Here is a 22,817-nt window from a genome sequence, read left to right as displayed (position 1 = left end):
AGAATAAAGTGATACAGTACATCTTTAGTTCTGGGAACATAATACATTTTTATCTTAATTTTACTATAATGCCTAGTCATTTAGAAACACTAGATACCTACTGTGCGTTAATTACTGTGATATTTGGTAGAGATACAACAAGGAATAAATGTGTCAAGGTTGCAGCTTTGGTGGAGTATTGTTGAGATACCATCGAGGCAGATAATTACAATGTAGTATGAGAAGTGTTAAATATGTGTATGTACAGAGAACTATGAAATTATAGAGGAGGGAGTTACTCTGCTTAATGTTTTTGGTCAAAACTATGTAAATAAACCCAAGTTCTGCTATTTATGCTAACTGCTGAGAACTTTACTAATGCTGTTTAAATACCACTGATAAATATTAGGTTCCTGTGTAATTGCCATTATTGGCAATTTTATATGGTTTAACTCTAATGGCTTTTCGATATGACAATTAAAACAAAATAAAACATGATTACTGTCTTTTTTCAATACTGTATTACGGTTGTTGGATAATTGATATTTTATTAAAATAAAGCTTTGAATATTGAATAAATGTGCCATTTTTGGAAAACATTTTTTTAAGTTCAGCTTGGTTTCTTTTTAAAAAGATAATATATATGAACGAATTTTATTAACCACAAATTGCTCTGCAGTTATAACTTGTAATTGTCTGTAACTGGATATACAGTTACTTATAAAGTCTTACTTTTGAAGTTTGATTCCCTTATTAGACATTTGTTGAGGGCCAGACACTATGCCTGGTACTAGAGGCAAATACAGTCCAGTGTTCGCTCCTAAGGAGGTCAGTCTGGTACTAGAGGTAGCATATATATAGTTAAAAAAAATGAGGGAGGCAATCACTGACTAGAGTCAGTGATTTTTCAAATTTATCTTAGCAGTGGAAACTTTTACCTACAAAACTTTTATGTAGAAACCCAATATATTAACAAATAAAAAGGGAATCCTGCCTGCTTGGCCTCCTCTCTATCCTCATTCCTGCTGTTTGAAACCATTGGTTTGGAATTCAAAAACAAACCTAGTTTGATTCCGGGCCCTGCCACTGTCTAGCTATTTGACCTTGGATTTGTGACATAACCTTAGTGAACTTGTTTCCTCGTCTATTAAATGAGAACATTAGTTTTTTTGCTAGATGTTGTAAGAATTGAACATTGTAGGAAGGGGGCCTAGCATGTAATTGCATTCAGCAAATGTAGCTATTAGGATTACATGTACATGACACATAACTAAAGAAGAGGGTACCTACCTCTCTGCCAAAGGTTGTGGGCTGAGCAGGGAGGATTTCACATAGGTGGGAATGAGCTAGCTGCCTTTAGGCTGAATCTTGAAGGGGACTGGAAAATTGCAAGACATAAGAGTGAGGGGCATGTGCCTAAAATAAACATTTTAACAGTGAAGACTTGGGCATGTGGAATGCAACCTCATAATACCTTTCTGGAGATAAATGGCCTCACCTGCATTCTAGATAGCTTTTCCTTAACATTCTTTAACTCTGGCTTTAGTATGAGGCTGGGCCAGGCCAGGTTAGAGTCATTAACTTTTTTTAGCTAATTAAGTTGACTACATACTTAAAGGAAAAAGTACTCTAAACCTGAATTTGTAAGCCATGTCTTGGTTATAATACAGTGATGCATTTAAAGGCAATTCCTTCCTAAATGCAATTGCATAAGTGTGTTGAAAATTAGGAATCTTCATGTCCTCCTCTGAGTTCTTAGTAATTAGTTTTGGTTTTTTAATGCCCAAGATTCAATTAATGGTATACTACTATGGACAAATTACAGGTGGATGTATTTGGATTTTTAAGAAAGTTTCCAGGAAAAGCTAATGAATCATAGCTGGATACTTTTTTACTTCAACAACGATCTCTTTTATAACATATTTTAGGCGAAACATTTCAATGTGGTAGGCTAACACAATGAAGGGGGATATTAAATAAAATGAAGGAGCTATAGAAACTAAGCAATATATATGTGTATAATCATATAGCAGCTACTATGTACCAGGCTTTGTTCTGAGCACACATATCAACTCATTTAATTCACTCCCCTGCCCCCAAACCCTGCGAAATAGATACTACTGTTATTAAAAGTAGCTTGTATAAAATAACTTTGTCTAGTTGCAAACTATGGCAAGCTAAATACTTTTCATACAGCCTGTGAGGAAGAGTGATTTTCACAATTTTAGAGGTAGAAAAAGCAAAATAATAGTATTTTAGAAAATTTTATTTTGCAAAAATTTATAAAATTTATTTTGTAAAATAATTTGTAAAGTTAAAATTAACTATTAAAAATTTGTAAAAATTACAGGAAATGCAAATTTCAGTATCCATAAAGTTTTACTGAAACAGACACAACACACTTCTTCCTCACATACCTTGTATCAGTACTCTCTTGCTACAGAAACTTTAAAGTCAGCAAAACTTAAAAGTATTTACTCTCTGGCTCTTTACAGAAAGTTTGTCCACTCTTGGTCTAGATAAAAAAGGGAGAAGATAAAATCAAGATAAAAAAAGATAATGTACATGCAAAATAATGTATCTTTATTAGAACATACCATGAATATTAGATAGTTATATAGTAAACAAAAGAGCTGTATTTTCTTGAAGGATTTTATAAAAACTCTTAAATAAAAGTTTATAATGAAAAAATGCTTATTTCAAAATGTTGAGTTGACCTCTTTTTCTTGTTAATATCTCTTTAAGATATATCAGGTGTTTTGGAAATATTTTCTTGGATTCGAGTGACAGTTATTGCAAATACCATTGAAATCTAAGTACCTTGGCCTCTCAATTTGATCTTTGCCCTTGGAGCCCAGTTAACATTTTCTGACACTGATGATTTCTTGATTTCTCCTCTGTTGCTTTTGACCCTTTAGGACTAGTTGTAATTTGTACTGTTGAGTGTATGGTTTCCTGCAGAGCATGTGCATCAAAATCACCTGGAGAAACTTAAAAAATTGAGATGCTTCCTCAGAATCTCTGAGGGTAATAAGGCCTTACCATGATTGTTTTCATTTTCAGGAAGTTCCTCAGATGGTTCTAAAGTATTCTGCTAGTTAAGGTCCATAGTTACTTCATCTTCAGCTATTTTAGTAAATCCAGTTTGAAAAAAATATACATGTGGCATTTATTATTCTGTTTCTCAGAGGTGTTTTTCAACCTAAAGAATTGTTGCCTAAGTTTATGTAAACTCTCAGAGGTCAACAGCATCAGTTTGGTAAATTCTTTTTCTCTTTTGACGTTACTCAATAGAATAAAGAATTCAAGTTGGAAGTTACATTAGAGAGCAAGTAGTATAATTTAGTACTCTTAATTTTTATGAGATATTTATTCGGCATCATAGAATCCCAGTGAATCAGGAAATAATGGATTTGATAGGTAGAACACAATTTTTAGGAAACCAACATTTTTAAGAGGGATAGTTTACATTCCAGAATCATTTTGTTTTTTTTTCAGTGTTCCTATCAGATTGTATGTGTGTAAGATAACCATATAAATAGATTTTTTTCCTCTTTTTCTTAAATATATTTTGACTCAAGTAAATTTAAAATAAAAAGCGGCTCATAATTTTCTAAAATCATTAAAACAGATGTTTGTTTTTTCACATTCCTTTCCACTGTTTAAAGGCATACCCAGTTGTATCATATAAAATAACCAGTTGAGACAAAAAGCACTAGAAAGTGCTATACAATAAAATCTAAGCAATTCAGAATTCAAAATGGCTTCATGCGTTAAGTCAAAGAAGAGGGAAACTTGTTTTTTCATGAGAAAACAGTCTTTGAGCACACATCAACAAGCAAACACTGCTGGGACAGAGATTATATCTAGCACGTGTTTGATCGGTGTGCCATGGGAATGAGGATGCATCCTGATTAATGTCCATAAAGGGAAGGCCAAGAAGTAACAGGCCTACAAAGAAGAAACAAGAACAGAAAAGAGAAGAGAGGAAAAGATCAGCAGTAATGAGATGGTGCTTATGAGTTGTGATGGCGGTGAATGTTGAAAACTTTTAGTAGAGAAAGTGGTGAAGAATCAGATAGAATGAGTTCTCAATTACCTGTTTTATATCTCAGTAGCCCTTGTTCAGGACATCATTCTTGTTTGTTGTAGATGAGAAGCAGTTTTTTACATTTGATAATCCTTGAAGGCATTAATTTGCCTGGAAAGTATCCAGGAAATAGAATTAAGCAGCATGAAGGGTGAAGAGTATTCATTCCAGTAGATTTTACTAACAGCCTAGCTTATTAATAATAAAGGTCGCTATATTATTTTAATAGAACTATGAGCTAGGGAGTATATTAGTCAAGGTTCTCCTTGACTAAGAGAAACAGGACCAATAGGATGTATGTATATATTTAAAAGAAAAAAGTGACCCACAATCAGTCTCTCTAGAGGAGTGGGGAGGGAGGGAGAGAGATTTGAAGGAATTGGTTCATGTGATTGTGAAGGCTGACATGTCCAAAATTTACAGGGTAGGCTAGCTGTTTGGAGACCTAGGGAAGGTTTGATGTTGCAGCTCCAGTCCAAAGGCATTCTGCTTGCAAAATTCCCTCTTCCTTGGGGGTGTAAATCTTTTCTCTTAAGGCTGTCAACGATTGGATGAGACCTGCCCACATTATGTAGGGTAATCTGCTTTACCCAAAGTCTACTGATTTAAATGTTAGTCTCTTCTAAAAAACACCTTCATAGCAACATCTAAACTAGTGTTGGAGCAAATATCTGGGTACTGCGGGCTAGCCAAATTGACACGCAAAATTAACCATCTCTGGAGGTGTAATAGAAACCACTTCATAATATGGCAGCCTTCTCGTGAAAGACAAAGGCAAAAATGACTGACTAGATATGACTTATATTGTGTTTTTCAAATCTAAATCTATCTTGATTTCAAAGCCCAAACAATTTCTACTTTGTTTCTTCAGATTCATAATCTGAAGCTATGAAACATCTATTTGGAACACTTACCTTTAATATTAGAGTTACTAGATGAGATTAGTAGGAATAATTCTCAGTGAGAAAAGTGATATGTTAATTTTTGGCCCAAGGCTAATAAAAAGTGCAAAATATTTTTATATGTAAGATTTGAATGACAAGTCTTGCAAAATGAGATAAGGTAGTTAGCTGTAACTAATAGAAAATTGAGGAGATGGTGTGGCTGTTGGAAAAATTTTACTTAGTGAACTATGTCTGAGCTGTCTATACCTCAGTAATGAACCAACCTCAGTAGGTTTTGTTATTGCCTCTCAACAGCAGATCACAATGAATCATGGGCCTCCAAGCTGAATCAGAATAAGAGCAAGGAGACATTAAAGCCTAGATATTTGATTAAAAACTTTGAATGATCTAATGTTTTCAAATTGTGGGAATGGGAAAAATCTTTTCTCATACTTAATCACACAGAACACAAGGTACTGGAAGAACAATATTTTAGTTAATTTTGCTATTTTTATTAGAAAGTGATTTCAGAACTCTAGAAACTTACCTCTGTACATGGGAAAGTAAGGAAATCATAAAGATTGATTTATGGAAATGAAATTACTCTTAAGGGGTACTTTGTTGTCCTATGTAATCTCATGGATTTAAACTATAGATTGGGTATTTTTCAGATTATGCAGTGCATTGACTTCATAGATAAGTTTATTTTTCATTATTTGACTGCATTGTAGTATAGCATTAATGATGCAGTTTTAAAACAGTTTTACCTAGAATAATATCAAAGTGAAATGTTGAGAATTTAGAGAAACCTGTAATCTGGTATCATGTCCATTACCGTTTTAAGGAGCATCATCTGATGAAGCGATAAAGAATTTGCAGGCACAAAATACCACCACCAGTTATTTATTTTCAATGTCAATCATGTAGATTTATTTGTAGGAGAAAATCCAAGGGGAAAGGTATCTTTTAAATCCAGGGGGGACTTTTCTCTTAATAGACACATTATTATACCATTGACAAGCAGAGGAATGAATTGCTTATTATTTTCCTCTGACTACTCCTTGAAGAACTACTCTTGGAATTTTTCTTTTGTCTTTAAAATGGAGTCACTGGGATCTAGCCATTCTTTGAAGCAAAGCCATGTCCTTAGAAATCAACATTTTGTGCTAAGGGAATAAATATTACAGAAGAGCAAAGAGCTTGACTTTTAAAATTTGAAGTCATAGACAATTTATACCAATTCAGATTTTATATTATGTAAACATAAATTCATAAAGCCATGATGTTACAATTATAATCAGATCTAGCGATTGGTTAGATTTTACACTTTCAAAAACATAATGCTGTCATGTTTCCTATCTAGATGCATACTGACAGAACATTGGGAAAAATTCTTCAGATGCAAGGACAATCCAAATGTTTATCAGCGAGTACACTACAAACTCAGTTCCAGAATATGAGATCACCCACCACCAGTTATTTAAATGATGATGGATGTTCCTCCTTTTACCACAATACCACAAGGACTTTGCAAATCAAAACACATCTGTCTATGTCTGTGTTTTGTTGGGTTAGTTATACAGAAATCAGAATGATGTGGATGGTGCAAACATTTGGGGATGGTGAAGGGAAGACAAGATGGCAGAAGTGAAAAAACATTTACAGCAGACAAGACTATATTTTGATCAATGATTACTTCAGTTTTCATTTCTCAGGAAATTTGCAGAGCATCAGTCATGTGACACTACCCGGGAGACCATAGACGTTCTTCACTAAACTTCATGAAAAAGGTCAAAAATTAAACCAGTTTCAGGGACTTATTTATAAGAAAGCATTTCCAGATTCATTACCAGTGTTCATTGTGCTTAAGCTGGAATTTTGAAAATACATTTAAAGTTCAAAACTGATGTCAGTAGGTAACATGTATGATAATTCTTAGTTTATAGAATTTGTTTACATTATTATCTTGTTTAATTCTCACTAAACCCTGTGGGATAAATTTCACATTTCGTAGTTGAGAAAACTCAGAGTTAATGAGGAAACTGAGGCTTAGGCAATGTGGACACAGCTTTTAAATTATAGAACTGGAATCTTGAATTCTTTGTGGTATGCCCCCGTCCCCATCCCATATTTTCATAAACATTACTTGGTAAATTCCACCTGGTTTTTAGTACCTTAAGAAGAAAGTGAGTCACCTAGTTTTGATTAAATTTTGTTCCTTGTAGTTTGAAACTTTAGGTGAGGTTCACCAAGCATTTGCTGTATTGATTGTCTAAGCCTAAAGTTAAGATAGTGTTGTACACGTTGCTTGTAGTCAGAACATTCTTGGAACTGTAATGTTTACCTTAGAATGAAAATGTAAAGATCGTTTGTAAATATAAAATTTCTGTCTAATTCTCTTTAACTTTTTTCTGACTTTACTATATTCTACTTTAGTATTGCTTTATATATTTGTTTGATTTTTTTGATTATCTAAACATTAGATAGAAACATTATGACATGAGATGTGAATACCCAAGTTTTATGTATCTTTTTTGTTGGATGCTGGTTATGAGTGCTCTTTAAACCTTGATCTGATTGTTTTAAAACATCATATATAGCCAGCATAACTCAGAAAGTAGCTTTTATTTGTCTAACTCAAATTGAGATATGAATTCATTAAATTACAGTATTTTTTTTTTTTTACCACCTTTTAAGATTAGCTTTTGGTTTCTCTACTGGATTATTGTGTATAAAATTTATGTAAAGATAATTGGATAAAATGGTAAAAATACTTGGATATATCAAGGGAGGTATATATGTAATATGAATAATCATGCAGATTTATAAAATATGTCCAATTAGTGACTTTGTGGAAAATTCTGTTTTTTGGAACTATTCTAAAATCCTGATGATTTGCAGAGTATCATGAAGCATAGTTTATTGGGAAACAACAGTTTTATTTAACTCTTGAAAATTAACTAATATAAAAAGGTACTCAATAATTCTTGACTTGCAATAGCTTCTGCCTTGCCTCATTGCTGTATCTTGAAAATATTTGAAATAGGATTATGAAATATAATATGTGCTATTCAAGCAAGGTAGATAATCTGAAGACCTTCCTTAAATCATTGTCAAGTGAAAATTTCATGAGAGCAGTAGCCGTTGGTAATCATCCAGTTCCTGTATAAGTTTTTAAGTTGGCTCTCTTAAACTTCTATTTCTGTATCTAATAATAAATAAATCTAATGATTTCCATAATCCTACTGTTAACATGTAATTGGTTGTTTGTTTTTCTTAACACACATCCTTTATTTTCTGTATTATTTTCTCCTAGTTCATAAACTTCTACTTGGCAAGGACCAATGGATGAAGTAGATTATTAAATAATATAAAGGTTGTTTTGATAAGTGTGGAACTTGTGTTAACACATTGAAACTTAAAATGAGAAGAATTTAATTACCATCCTATTTTATAAGATTAATGTTATGTTATTTAGCTTTTTTACTTTTCCCCTTTCTCTTTCTATGGTGAGGTACTTACTCAAACAGTAAGATGTCTAGGAGAGCTGCATTGGTGTAACTTATGAGTGAATATAATATTAGAATACAGAATGCTAAAGAATTCTGCATTCCAAAAAAAATACCGAAGCCTCTGTGCTTAGGCAACACAGATCTTATCTCTAAAAATGTGTGGATATTGACATGCAAATGAATAAATGGGACTCTTCTTTGAGATATATTGTAATGTATACAAGTAGCTTACAAGGGGTATTGAAGTACTGCCAAAATGCATTTCAAAAATGTCGTCTTTTCATTCATTGTGTTGACTTTGAAAGGATTTATGAACCCTCTTAAAATGCATGTAATATTTTGTTTATATGTGCTTCTTTGAGGGAAAAGATCTAGGCTTTCATCAAATTCTTAAAGGAATCCAGTGACCGTCTTCCCCCCCAAAACATTAGGAACTGCATCAGGTGATGTGAAAATATTGCCTGATTTATTTGTGCTGTTGGTTATAGATTGTTAACTGCAAAATAAACTCTCCTTTGCTCTACTCGAGAACCGTTTATGTGATATTTTACATTTACATGTTAAAATAATAAAATGAAAGGTAACTGGAAAGGTAAATCTGAGAAAGGCTATCTATATGGTATTATATTAAGTTTGATAATCACATACTTGTGCTTTCTGATAGCAAAATGTACATTAAAGGTAGGAAATTGATAGAGGATGAAATAATCTGAGTTAAAAAAAACCATAGATGTTACCTACTTTCTAGAAAAGTTAGATGAATTACTTGGGGTTATAGCGTTTACGACAGACTTAAACCCACATTTTCTTAATCTGCACCTCGTACTCATCATTTCTTTACCATATATCCTTAATACTTAGCTAGTTGTCATAAAAACATTAACGTATAGTTAATAGTAACAAAGTTAATAATTAACAAATTGGGAGGTTTTAAATTTAATCCCATTCTCTTGACTGTCCTCCCAGGTTATAGAGACCTCTGCTTTCTTGATCCCTCTACTCTGTATTTATTTGCCTTTCCTGTTTTTTTTCCTGCACAATGGTGTTTAGACTCTTTGATCCATTATTTCAACTCTCCTCATCATGCATCCATCACATACCTTGCAAACCCTCAGCCCAACCCTAGGTCTCTAAATATGCAATTTTCATTATTGTCTGCAGCCAGACTATACACACTTGCTGAAGAAAAATAACATGTCTTTGTAGATTGGCACCACCAAAAATTCAGTCTTCAATCTAAAAACTGTCCTTCCTGTTCCATTTCTTTGCTCCCCACAGCAGCTATTTCAAGCCTCTAAGTGCCTTCTTCCTTATGCCCCTTACTCAGAAAATGACCTCACTTCCTATTTTCCTGAAATATAAAAGCATTTTTGCGTGTTTTTCCCCTTATCTAACATGGTAGAAGAGATGACCCATCTTTATATGTAAGAATTCTACATGTAAATCACATTCCTTTCTCTTCTGCTTCCCTTAGCTCCTCCTTGTTCAATTGAGTATTTCATTCTTCTGACTTTTTAAAAAAGACTTTATTATAGAAAATGTCGGACTCATAAACAAAATTAGAGAATAGTGTGATGAACTCTTTTTGTACCCATTACCCAACTTCATCAGTTATCAACCTAAGGCCAGTCTTGTTTTATATATCTCCCCCCATCTACTCTTTCTACTCAAAGTTTTTGAAGCAAATCCCACACATATCATTTAACTAATAAATTTTTCATCGTGTATTTCTTTTAGACTTAAAAATAGCCACAGTACTATTTTCACTCTTGAAAAATTCCCAATTCTTTAATATCATCAGACATCCAGTCAGTGTTCAAATTTCCCCAGATGTTTATTCATACAAACATTCATTTTACAAGGAATTTTTTTAAATCCAGAGCTAAATAAGGTCTATACATTGTAATTGGTTGATGTGTCACATGTCTCTCTTAATTATAAGTTTCCCTTTCTAATTTTTCTTTCTTTCCTTGGAATTTATTTGAGGAAATTGGGTCATTTATTTTATAGGGCTTTTCACAGCCTAGATATTTCTGGCTATACCCCCATGGTGCCTTTAACATATTCTGCCCTCTATACTTGTAAATTGATAGTTTGATCCAGAAACTTGAACAGATTAGGATTGATTCTGTGGCAAGAATACTTTATAGGTGGTGTAGTGTAATTCTGTCAAGGGATACATCATGTTTGGTTGTCTTTGAGTTGTGAAAATGGTGATATTAAAATTCTTCACTCCTGTTTTTTTTCCTATCTTTTTCTTCCTATCTTTTTCTTCCTTCACCATTAGCATTTAAGCATCTTACTTGGTTGAGGGTGAGGGGCAGAATGAACAGAAAAACTGCTTTTCAACATTTCCATTTATTTCTAAGATATTTATTTATAGTGCCATCTTTACTTCATCTCCCTGTACTCATCAGCTAGTTTAAATATGGTTCTTGCCATGGTAAACCATGTCACTACCATTTTACTTAATCCATTCTCATCAAGGTTATCAGTGAGCTCTATGCTTAATGGAGCAGACCCATTTCAGGCCTTATTTTGCTTAATAGTTGGAAAACTTTAGATACTGTTGATTGAATCTCTTTGAAATACTTCCTTGGCTTCCATGACATACGTTCTCCTTTTTTTACTTTTACCTCTTTAACTGGTTTCTCTTAGCCTCAGTTGTAGGCTTTTTTTTTTTTTTTTCTTTCAAAGTAGTGTTGCTTTTCCTGTCTGTATAGCCAAGCCCTCTGCTCATCTTGCTCTACACATTCTCCATGGGTCATCTCATCTATTGTCATGGCTTCATTTGTACCATCTCTAAACTGATAAGCACTAAACCTTTTTTTTTTTTGGTAGGTTTTCTTTAGAGATGACTTGTTTGTATAACTTCCTACTAGAAATCTCTCAGTCATCTTGAAATCAACATATCTAAAGTGGAATGAATCAGATTTAATTTCCTCATCCCCTTTACACATAGGAGTTTCCTGTTCAATTTAGTTCTAAGCCAGAAATCTCTGGAAGTTATCCTAGAATCCTTGACTGATATTTCTCTCACCTTCTTGCTGCCCACATCTATCCACCAACCTTATAGGATTTGCGTGGTAAATAACTTAACTCCATCTAATTCTCTTCATTTACTGCTGCTATGCTAGTATGAATCCCCATTATCTATCACCTTTACTACTATAGGCCTCCTGTGTGGTCTCTTCCTTTTCTGTCTTTTTGGTCCATTCTTCACTATAAAAGTGAATGAGTTTTCAAAATAACTTATCTAATGGCTTCCCATTGCCCCTAGCATAAATTGTAAAGATGTGAGCTTGTTTTGTGATCAGGCCCCTGCTAACGACCTCAACTTCATCCTGAGTCATCACCCGCTATGTAGTAGTACTTGTGATACTTTTCACAGTTTCAGTTGCTTGTTTCAGCGACTCCTCTCATAAACTAAAAAGACCAAGTACTTTGTGTGTGCAAAGTACCAGGTTGAATGAGGAAAAAGACCAAGTCTTTTTTTACTTTGCACACACAAATATTTTGTAAATATTTGTTGAATGAATAAATTAACTTCTGCAGTATACCACTAGATTGTCCCTAGTATTTCACTACTATTGTTATTCTTGTACATTGATTTGCTCTTTTGGCTAGAGGCAGACTCTCCATAATTAATTTGACCCTGCAGTGTACATAATATGGTGGATTTTTTCCTGATTAAAACAGGGATTTTTGTCCTGTTGCTTTTTTGTTTTGATTTATATAATTGTCAGTGTACCATTGACCATTGTCTCAGATAATAGGTACTTGTAGACCAGATAGTCACCACCATCATATAATCTTTACCCCACTGTGACCTTTATCAGAATGTCAGAGTATATGAGACCCTAGATGCTTTGGCTTGGTGACAACTAAGACTTAAGAAAGTGAGGCTTAAATAATTAGGAGTTGTTAAAACACCAAGGAAGGATGATTTTTCTGGGTTGTCCATTGTGTTTGTGTCAGTCCCTTATTTGTTACTGACAGTCATATTTCTCTGGATTTAGACAGAGTGGTAGCGATGATTTTCAGCTATCATTTTGAGCTAGCTGGCCTCCAGGTTGGAAGAATCATTAAAGATCATGAAATAAATCCCTGATTGTATTTACTAGAATTGCCCAATGGAGAAGCATCTCCATTAAAATTAGCCCCTGCCATTGGGAACATCTGGGCGTTCACTTTTTGACTCAGAGTTCATATTTAAAACCAGGGTTCTTTCGTTTTTCCTAGACTGGCTTATTCACCAGTGCCTGGCATGGCATGAAAAAGGTACTAAAGAAATGCTCTTTGTCTTCTCTGTCCATGTTGTGTCTCTTGATAGGTGGTCCCATAGGCCTTTCATTATATGATGATTTCATTTCATTTGGAGGATGATTTCCTGTTTCTTAGACGTGTCCCTTCCAATTAAATTTCGTATATACCAGTAGTCTGCATTTTAAGTAAAATTATCTCATATCGCATAAATATAGTGTAAATTCTGTGTAGCTATTTTTATACAATGTGATAAGACAAACTAATTTTTTTGTAAAATAGGTGATTTGAAGAATAACTCTTTAAGAAAGCTTGATTTTCTTTTTAACTACATTACTCTCATCAACTTGATTACGATACTTTTAAAATATTTTATAGTGTTTTAAGTGTAAGGAAAAGGCTCTGAAGTATTAAGCAATATGATCTAAAAAGTAGGTTAGTTAATTAGATTACTATGCGAGCAGATAGAATCTAGGATAGTCCGTTCCGTTTTTTGTTTTTAAAACACATGCTTCTAAAGCACGCAAAATAAATTGAAATAGTATTAAATTATTTCTTGATTAGATATATTGGTTAAAAGGGCATTATTAGATCCTTAAATAGTTTATTTACATTATAAATATATCAGCTATTCTAAGATCATTGGTGACTGATATTCTTGAAGATTACTTCAGTAACGGTTGGTACCTTTTGGCTTATGGACAGTTTGTGAAATCCTTGTCATATCTTTTTCAGATTTTACTTTTTTGTAAATTATAAAATTTGATTTTTTTTTGTCTTAAAGTGAGATTTACAGTCTTCTAGAGAAGTTGTATGTTAATATTTGAAATTTAATATAAAGTTATATCTGGTAGGTGACATGTTAGGAAGTAAGTTTAAAAGCATTCTTGTAAAACAATATTGTAAACTAGATAATTTAAAATACATAAAATACTTTATATTTTGGCATTCATTTTCACAGTAGGTTGAAAATATCTAGTATTCATATTAGCATCACAATAAACCTAATCTTTTTATATATGTGTGTGTGTATGTGTATGTGTGTATATATATATATTTCTTTTTTTTTTTTTAGGCGAGGCAACCTTTGGTTGATCTCACAGATTGCAAGGACCTTGTCAGTTTACAATCTCTTATTTTTTATGCCTACAGCACCTAGTCTTCTTAGGTGGTCTCCCATCCAAGTACTAACCATGCCCGACCTTGATTAGCTTCCAAGATCAGACAGGATCGGACTTGTTCAGGGTGGCATGGCTGTAGACGATAAACCTACTCTTCTAAAGCATGTACTGCAATTAATAATTTAGAAGAATTTAAATTCTAAGTGAAAGAACTAATCTTTTCTCTCTCTCTCTTCTTAGGTGGAATGAACCTTACTTATTGAATATCTCCTGGTTACTGATTGAATTCACTTGTGAAAGAATCCTCTTCCTCTGCGTGGAAGCCACTTAGTGGCTCATTTGACTATAAATCTAGGGATCGCAAAGCGTTTCGATTTCTCAAAGGAGGGGACATACCACTATATCAGATAAGCTCGATATTATAGCCAAAATGGTGCTGTCCCAGAGACAACGAGATGAACTGTAAGTTTCTGTTTTGTGTGTGTGTTTTTTTTCAATCCTCTCATAAAGGACAAAGTAGTAAAGTACGGCTTTGGGGGATCTAGTCTTTGATTAAAACTGTTGTTATGAATGTTCAAATACTGGTTTTATAAAACTGGGTCTTATTTTGGCATAGCATTATTTACCCTTGTGGCCTTATTGTCTATAAGTTTAAAGCAAAACAAACAAGTAAGTTGGGATAAGTTTTAACCTTAAGCTTGTCGTAAACATGTTTTAAATTTTTTTTTGTCTGGAGTCTATGTATTAGAAAATGAAAGCTTTTTTGTTGTTATTACTGCTAAGACCATTCCCTTGCTTTGTATTTTTTTATCATCCAATGGTTGTTATAAGATTGGAACTTTATCAGGTGGCTAACATAATAGTTAATACAAATGCATTAATGAAAGAGACATGAAAATGGCTTGACCACTGCTATTACATGATATCTTATATAGCTTCCCATATTTTATAGCACTCTATTTTTGTGATGAAGGATATAGTAGAAAAAAATTAGCTTCGTGTTCTAGATTTTTTCTAAAATTTCCTGTGGCTTTTAAAAAACTTTATTTGGAAATAATTTCAAATTTATAGATTTGTAAGATTAGTACAAAGAATACTTATACATTTTATCCATTTTCACCTATTGTTAACATTTTGTACCATTTGCTTTATCATTGCACTCTGTAGCTGTGTATGTGTATGTACACATAAATTTTTTTTCCTAAACCATTTGAGAATAAGTTGCATATGTCAAGGACCTTTCTCCCAGGTATTTCAGTGTACAGTTCTTAAGAATAAGGATATTCTTCTATAAAACCACAGTACAGTTAGCGATTTCAGTAAATTTAACATTGAAACACTACTTTAATCTGCCTTCCATATTCCAGTTTTGTCAGTTGATCCAATAATGTTTTTTATAGCATTTTAAAAATTCTCTCTAGTATACCATCCAGTCCAGGATTAGATATTGTTTTCAGTTGTTGTGTCTCTTTAGTTTCATTTAATCCAGAACATTTCATCTCAAACTTTTCTTTGTTTTTTTATGACATTGATATTTTTGAAGACTAGTCCTTCACACACCTTTTTTAATAGCATGTTTTTCATTTTACATTGATCTTATTTGCATTTGTTTCCTCATGATTAAATTCAGGTTATGCATTCTTGGCCAGAATTCTGCATAAGTAATTTTGTATTTTTGGGATATCATATAGAGAGACACATAATGTTTATCTGCCCTTAAATGATGATATTAATTTTGTTCCCTCGGTCAAGATGCTTGATTTCTCTGCTGTATAGTTTCTATTACTTCCTTTTCAACAAATAAGTGAGGAGACACTTTAAGACTGCAAAAATCTTATTTCTCATAAATATTTCCCCCCAGATGGTTGAGAAGTAATGACTTTTCAACACTATTATTCTTTCTTCATTTACTAGTCAGCACTCAGCATTTTACTATAATCAAGGGACCTTTTTGTCCTTTTTATTTACTTGTCTTTTTATTATTGGTATGAACTCATGGGTTCTTATATTTTCAGTAGTTTCATCATTCATTACCATTACTGTTTCGGTGCTCGAATTGTCCCATATTGTCCCATAGGAGCCTTTTCAGTTGGCTTTTATATATGCCCCTGTCATTTTTTATGTGCACTTCCTTACTTTCTGGCTTAACAAGATGTTCAGGCTTATTGTATACCAGTCTTGCCTTAACCGTAGAATCAGCCATTTCCCCAACAAGCCCTAGTTCCTCTTAGTGGGGAATGGTATTAAAGGTCAAGATACGGGCACTTAAGTATATGTATTGCTGCTGGATTGTTTTGCTTCTGGGCCCTTTAAGTAGATAGAACTAGGAAATACATGTATGTATAACTACATATACAGACACCTTGGTATACATATGTACTAACGTTTCTCAGTCTTGGCACTGTTGACAATTTGGGCTAAAAATTTTTCTCTGGAGGCTGTCGTGCACACTGTCGGTTTAGCAACATCCCTGCCTCTACCCAGTAGAAGCCACAATCAGAAATTTCTCCAGAAGTTGTCACTGTCCTCTGGAGTGGTGGTGAGGGGAAAATCTCCCCCAATTGAGAACCACTGATATATACATACACATGTACACATACATATTTTAGAGATCATTGATCTATACTATTAGTTTAATTACAGTCTGTTTTCACAAGGTTCTTCTCTTCCCCTCTGCCATATTGGTATCTCTTCTTTAGTGAGACCCTGACTCTCAACAGTATCAGTATATTGACTCATTTGTTCAGTCCTATAATACTCCTAAAATAGTTTCAGAATTGTTATGCTGATACCGTTTTAAAAAAAACCTTCTGGAAAGAGTTCAGAATTTGTGTGCGGTTCTCCCCCTATCCACCTGCGTAAGACAGAATATGTAGTCAAATATAGCAGGTACTGAAATGATGTTGTTTAGTTTAGCCTTGTCATTTCTTCATGTCATTGTTGATGAAATGCCATGGGAACTTTTGTTTTATATCAGTCAATTAGCCTTTGGTAAAATTGGTTTCATTATCTGTCATTTTACCATAGTTTCAAGAACCTATTGATGATGTTAAGTGAGGGCTTACTGTACTGTTCGTAAGGTATTTGGATTAGTTTTGTATTTTTCCTTCTTTGTGTAGTTATATTATTCATTTGAGATACAGTGTGGTTCATCTGTTCTAGTTTTCTAGTTGTCTCCCCTTTTCATCCTCGTTAATTTAATCTACTTTGAATATATAGATGATTATACAGAAATGTGTACTAGAAGTGTTGTTCTCTTCTGAATCCCTTCTAAGTTACCACCCTTACCCTTTGTAAGAGCCAGCCTCATTGTTTTATAAAGGTAAGATACATACATATGTTTCTTGTTTTTCCTTTCTTTTTTAAATAAAAGGTGGCAGCATACTATATGTGCTCTTCTGTACTTTGCTGTTTTTCACTTAGCAATATCTTCTGGAAGTCTATATCAGTTCATAGAGATCCTCCTTTTTCTTTTTTAACAGCTAAATAGCACTCCACTGCTCACATGCCATTGTTTCTTCAACCATTCTCCCATATTTGAGCATTTATGTTGTTTCCACTCTTTTGTAATTATAAATAGTATTGTAATAACTCTACATATGTACTTTTATATTACTGAAGATATATCTGGTTTTTGATTATTGTTTCTAAGTCAATTCAGATCTTTTTCTTTTAGATGCCTTGTGTGAGCTTACTGCATGCAAGTCGTGCATTTTATTTACCCTCATACTCAGGATGAATATTTAAGCATTATGGCCAAAAATACAGCTTTTAATTTGGATAAAAATTGAGAAGAGAAAAACCTAATTTCAGGTGGCTGAATTTGTAGAAAATTTTAGATAAGAGTTGACTTAGGGCTCAAGTAAAACATTTGTCTTATTTATCTAAGTTTAAGTTTGGGAAATAGATTTTAGTATCTTCCAGTTTTTAGTAAGGAAATAAAATGAAGATTTTGACTTTTTCTTCTATTTTCAAAAATAATATAAATATTTACTATGATAGAAGCAAATGTTTATGTACCTCTTAAAAGTAAGCGGTACATAAACATTTTGGCACATAAATTTTGGCACCTCACTTTGCCGTTATAACGTTTTAGCTTTTCTAATTGGTTGGATAGCAGTTAGCCTGTGAAATTCTTCAAGGTGTTTTTGGGGCAGAAATGAAAAGAATTTTTACATATTTGAAACAGGTAATTTGAGCAGTAGTACTACTAAATGTGATTCAGCTCAGTAAATGAGTATTGCCTGCCTTCTGTGTTTGTACTGCTCTGAGATATATGAACATGAATAATATAAAAAACATTTATATGACTATGACAACTTTATAGATAAATTGAAGATTGGAGAAATTAAAATTATCTAGTTTCCTGGGGGTGGCTCCATAATGTAGTGGTTAGCACGTCTGCTTTGCACGCAGAAGGTCCTGGGTTAATGCCCCAGGTGGAGCCACAGACCATAGCCCGGGGCACGCCAGGCCCCGGGTGCGTGTGGGAGGGGACACCCTGCCTTCAGAGATCCAGTTCTTAAGGGGAAACGGCAACATCCATGGGTCAGAGGTGGAACTTGGCGGGGGGTGGATTAAAGAAGGGGTGAAAAATTATCCAGTTTCTTGACTAGTAATATAGACAGAACCATTTTTCTAATTTCAAGGTCATTATTCATTAAACAGAATTCTATTACCAAATTTATACAAGACAAACTGTAAACATTACCCCCTCCTCGGTTTCCCAGTTCCACTTTCAAAGGTGGCCACCATTACCTCTGTGTAATATTATTTTTTCAGATATTTTTCATGTATTTATAAAAATTTCATGAATATCTTTTTTCTTAAGATTTATAAAATAGAATTGTATTTTACAAACTGTTATTACACCTCTTATGTGAATTTGGAAATGATATTATCTGTTGTTAGGTTGTCTGATAGTTACTTTTAACAAAATGAATTTAGATGTCTATTTCTTTATCACATTTTACCTGTTTTTCTCCCCCCACCCCCATGAAAGATAAGGAAAGTCTTATTTTTAGGTTGTCCTGGTACATAATATTTGCACTCGGCTTGATTTGTTGCTCACCCTAATTCTTTTGTGCCACAACTTTCCCATTCTTGTATTCTTTTTTTAACAGCTTATTGAAGTATAATTGATACCTTGCACATATTTAATGTGTACAATTTGATGAGTTTGAATCATTCTTATGTTCTTATTTTGATTACTCTGTTGGTTTGGCAGATTTTGTTATTATTTACCTTTTTCAAAGTGGTCTCATAAATGGACCTCCCGAGTCCTTTGCAAACTAGGGAATAATTTTTTCCTTGCTCCTGTAAATGAATAACAAGTAAAAAGTTACATAAATAATTCTTAGGCTACATTTTCCCACTTAGAGTATTGCCATGCATTAGGCTACAAAGAAAAATCTGAAATTCAGGAAAGCAGAAATCACATAGACCTCATTGCTGACCATAATAGAATAAAAATGAAAATTAGATGGACTTGTCAAGATGGCATAGAAGGTAGAGGCTATGCATGCCTCCTCTTGCTACCATACTAGAATTTTAACAAATTTATAGAGCAGCCAGCACACGGACCTCACCTGATGTCTGGCTGAACAGAAGCCTACAACTAGGACAAAAATACCAGGTCACCTCAAAGTGGTAGGAGGGGTGGAGATGCGAACCACCCCACTTCCACAACCATGCGTGGCGATCGAGAATCAGGAGAGCTATCTTGGCTGCAGAGCCGCTTGCTCCACCTGAAGAGTTGAGGGGTCCTGGTCCCACACTGGGCTCCCCAGCCCAGGATTCCAGCTCCGAGAAGAGAAATCCCTACCACTCCTGGCCGTGAAAACCAGGGGAGCTGCAGCTGAGTCAGATGAAGGGCTGTGTGAGTTGCAGACATTTTTCTTTCTTTCTTTCTTTTTTATGCCTACAGCACCTGGTCTTCCTAAGTGGTCTCCCATCCAAGTACTAACTGGGCCCAACCCTGCTTACTTCTGAGATCAGACGAGATTGGACATGTTCAGGGTGGCAGTGCTGTCAGATATTTTTTTTAAAAGGGCCTATTCCCAGCTTACTTGCTGATGGACTTGCTTACTCCGAGTTCCTGCGCTGGGGCAGCTGCTGGAGGGGTGGCAGAGACATCTAGGAAGGTGCTGAGTTGTTGGGCCTTAGGGCAAGTGCTGGAGGGGTGGCTTTCTCCAGGAGAGAAGTGCTGGCAGTATCCATTGTTTCTTTGTTGAGCCCTCCCAGCCTGCAGATGCAGATGCTTCCACATCTGAGTTGCTGTTAACCTGGAAAACATAGGTCGCTCCACCCAGGTGAATCCCTGAGACTCCAGCTCTCCCAACTTGCGGGCCCACCCAACCTGCTTCCAGTGGTTTATGCCATACAAATGAACTGTTTTGGCCCTGCTGTGGACTTTCCTAAAGTCTCTCAAAGGCTCTCAAAACCTGTAGAAGCAGCATCTGGCCTTGGCATGCCCTATACCTTTTGCTGAGCAGCTCCAAGCCCTGCACTAGCAGCAGCCAACCTTGGTTTCTGTCATGGCCTCTCAAGGCACTTATAAACCCAGCACGGGTGGCAGCCATCTGTGGATTGCTTGATTACTCTTACCTCCGGGTGCACAGGCTGTGGCTGAACTTGGTCTGCAGCTGGACGCCTCCCAGGACTGTGCCATTAGGCCCCGCAGGACACCTACTGCATAAAGCCACTCTACTAAGACAAGGAGACTTAGTATCCCTACCTGATACATAGAAATAGACACAGGGAGGGAGCCAAAATGGAGAGACAAAGAAGCATGTCTCATATGAAAGAACAGAACAAAGTTTCAGAAAAAGAATGCAACAAAATGGAGACAAGCAATCTACCACACACAGAGTTATTAAACACTAGTTAATGCTCAGTGAACTTAGGGGAAGAGTAGATGAACTCAGAATTTTAACAAAGAGATAGAAAACATAAAAATGGAGATGGAAAACAGAGAACCAGTCAGAAATGAAGAATACAATATCCGAGATGAAGAGTATATTAGAAGGAATCTTGAGAGTCGATGAAGTGGAGGATCGAATCAGTGATATAAAGGATGGAGTAGCAGAGGACACCCAAACAAAACAGCAGCAAGAAAAAAGAATCTAAAAAAATGAAGTTATAGCATCAAGCATAACAATAGGGGTACTAGAAGTAGAAGAGAGCAAGGAATTGAAAACCTATTTGAAGAAATAATGACAGAAAATTTACCTAACCTGGTGAAAGAAATAGACATACAACCCCAGGAAGTTCAGAGAGTCTTAAACAAGATGAACTCAGAGAGGCCCACACCAAGACATACAATTTAAATGCTAAAGGTTAGATACAAAGAGAGAATCTTTAAAGCAGCAATAGAAAAACAGTTACCTACAAGAGTGCTCTCATAAGACTGTCAGACAGTTTCTCAACAGAAACTTTGCAGGTCAGAAGAGCTTGGGCACAAAATAATCCAAGTGATAAAAACCTAGGAGTTAAAACCAAGATTACTCTACCTAGCAAAGTTATCATGTAGAATCAAAGGACGGATGATAAAGAGCTTCCCAGACAAGAAAAAGCTAAAGGAGTTCATCACCACCAAGCCAGTATTACAGGAAATATTGGAGGGACTTCTTTCAGGAGAAAAAAATGTGTCAAAAAATATGAATAAAGAATGGCAATAACTACATATCTATCAACAAATATTTCAAATAAAAAATAATTAAATGGCTGAATTGGATAAGAAAACAAGACCCTTACATATGCTGCCCACAAGAGACTCACTTCATATTAAAAGACACAGACTAAAAGTAATGGGATGGAAAAATATATTTCATGGTGATTCTAGAGGGTACTATGCTGAGTGGAGTAGGTCAGATATAGGAGTATAAATGCCGTATGATTGCACGTTATATGTGGAATCTAAAGAACAGACAAACAGAAAACACAGATACCGAGAACATTTTGAGGGTTACCAGATAGAAGGGTGGTTGAGAAGAGGGGCTGGTGAAAAATGGGATGGGATTAAGAAATAAAAATTTGTAGTTAGAAAATAGTCATGGCAATATGAAGTGTAACAAAAGGAATATAGTCAAAATACTGTAATAACTATTACGGTGTCAAAGGGGCACTAAATTTATTGGGTTGATCACTTTTTGAGTTAATAGATGTCTAGTCACTGTGTTGTACACTTGAAACTAATATGATGTTGTATGCAACAATAACTGAAAAATTAAAAATGTTATTTAAAAAAATTAATTGCAAAAGGAGAGCTAAGAGAAACCTATCCACGTGGACATTTTAAAAATGTACTTTTAACAACCGGAATTAAGAGGTCAAAATGAAACTTCAGAAGTAAATCAATAATAATGAGGGTTCTCCTAACAAAGACCTGTGGGATGTAGCCAACACAGCATACAGAAAATTAGATAGTCTTTAATGAATCTTAAAAAAACAAAATCAGAAATGAACTATACATTCAACTCAAGAATAAGAAAAAATAAGTCCAAAGGAAGCAGAGGGAAAGAAATGATAATAAATAAAAGCAGAAATCAATAAAATAGAAAATAAAACCTGATAAACTTGATTGGTAAAATTAAATATTAGCTTTTTAAAAAGACTATGAAATAGATAAAACTGATTAATAAAAAGAGAAGACAAATGAACAATATAGTAACAAGAAAGGCAACATAAAATGAACTGAGGTGATTTTCAAAATTATGAGACTGTTCTGTCCTATTAAATTTGAAAATGTAAATGATGTGGGTGATTTTCTAGGAAAATGTATATAATAAAACTGGTTAAAGAAGAAATAGGAAACTTGAATAGATCATTAACTATAGAGGAAATTATAAAGATAGTTACAGACTTCAAGTCCAGACAGTTTTCAAGCCTAGACTCTTAATTCTGTTGAGTCTTTAAGGACCAGTAATTTGCCAGATTATATTATCTCTTCTAGAACATAGAAAGAGAT

The 22,817-nt window shown here is 34.3% G+C and overlaps 1 protein-coding gene and 1 pseudogene across 1 annotated transcript in view; one reads left to right on the top strand and one right to left on the bottom strand.

Moving 5' to 3' along the window:
* PAFAH1B1 (platelet activating factor acetylhydrolase 1b regulatory subunit 1) overlaps positions 1-22,817 on the top strand; it is a 66,241-nt gene that overhangs the window by 15,819 nt on the left and 27,605 nt on the right. The window contains 1 exon segment of the mRNA XM_011359836.2: positions 14,090-14,311. Within this exon segment, the coding sequence (XP_011358138.1) occupies positions 14,280-14,311 (32 nt within the window). The 5' untranslated portion in view covers positions 14,090-14,279.
* LOC111739484 lies at positions 13,872-13,990 on the bottom strand (annotated as a pseudogene).

This window comes from Pteropus vampyrus, unplaced genomic scaffold (genome assembly GCF_000151845.1).
Source record: "Pteropus vampyrus isolate Shadow unplaced genomic scaffold, Pvam_2.0 Scaffold50, whole genome shotgun sequence".
Lineage (NCBI taxonomy): Eukaryota > Metazoa > Chordata > Mammalia > Chiroptera > Pteropodidae > Pteropus > Pteropus vampyrus.
Note: the sequence above shows the minus strand (reverse complement) of the source record. Positions and strands in the feature narration are given on the sequence as shown.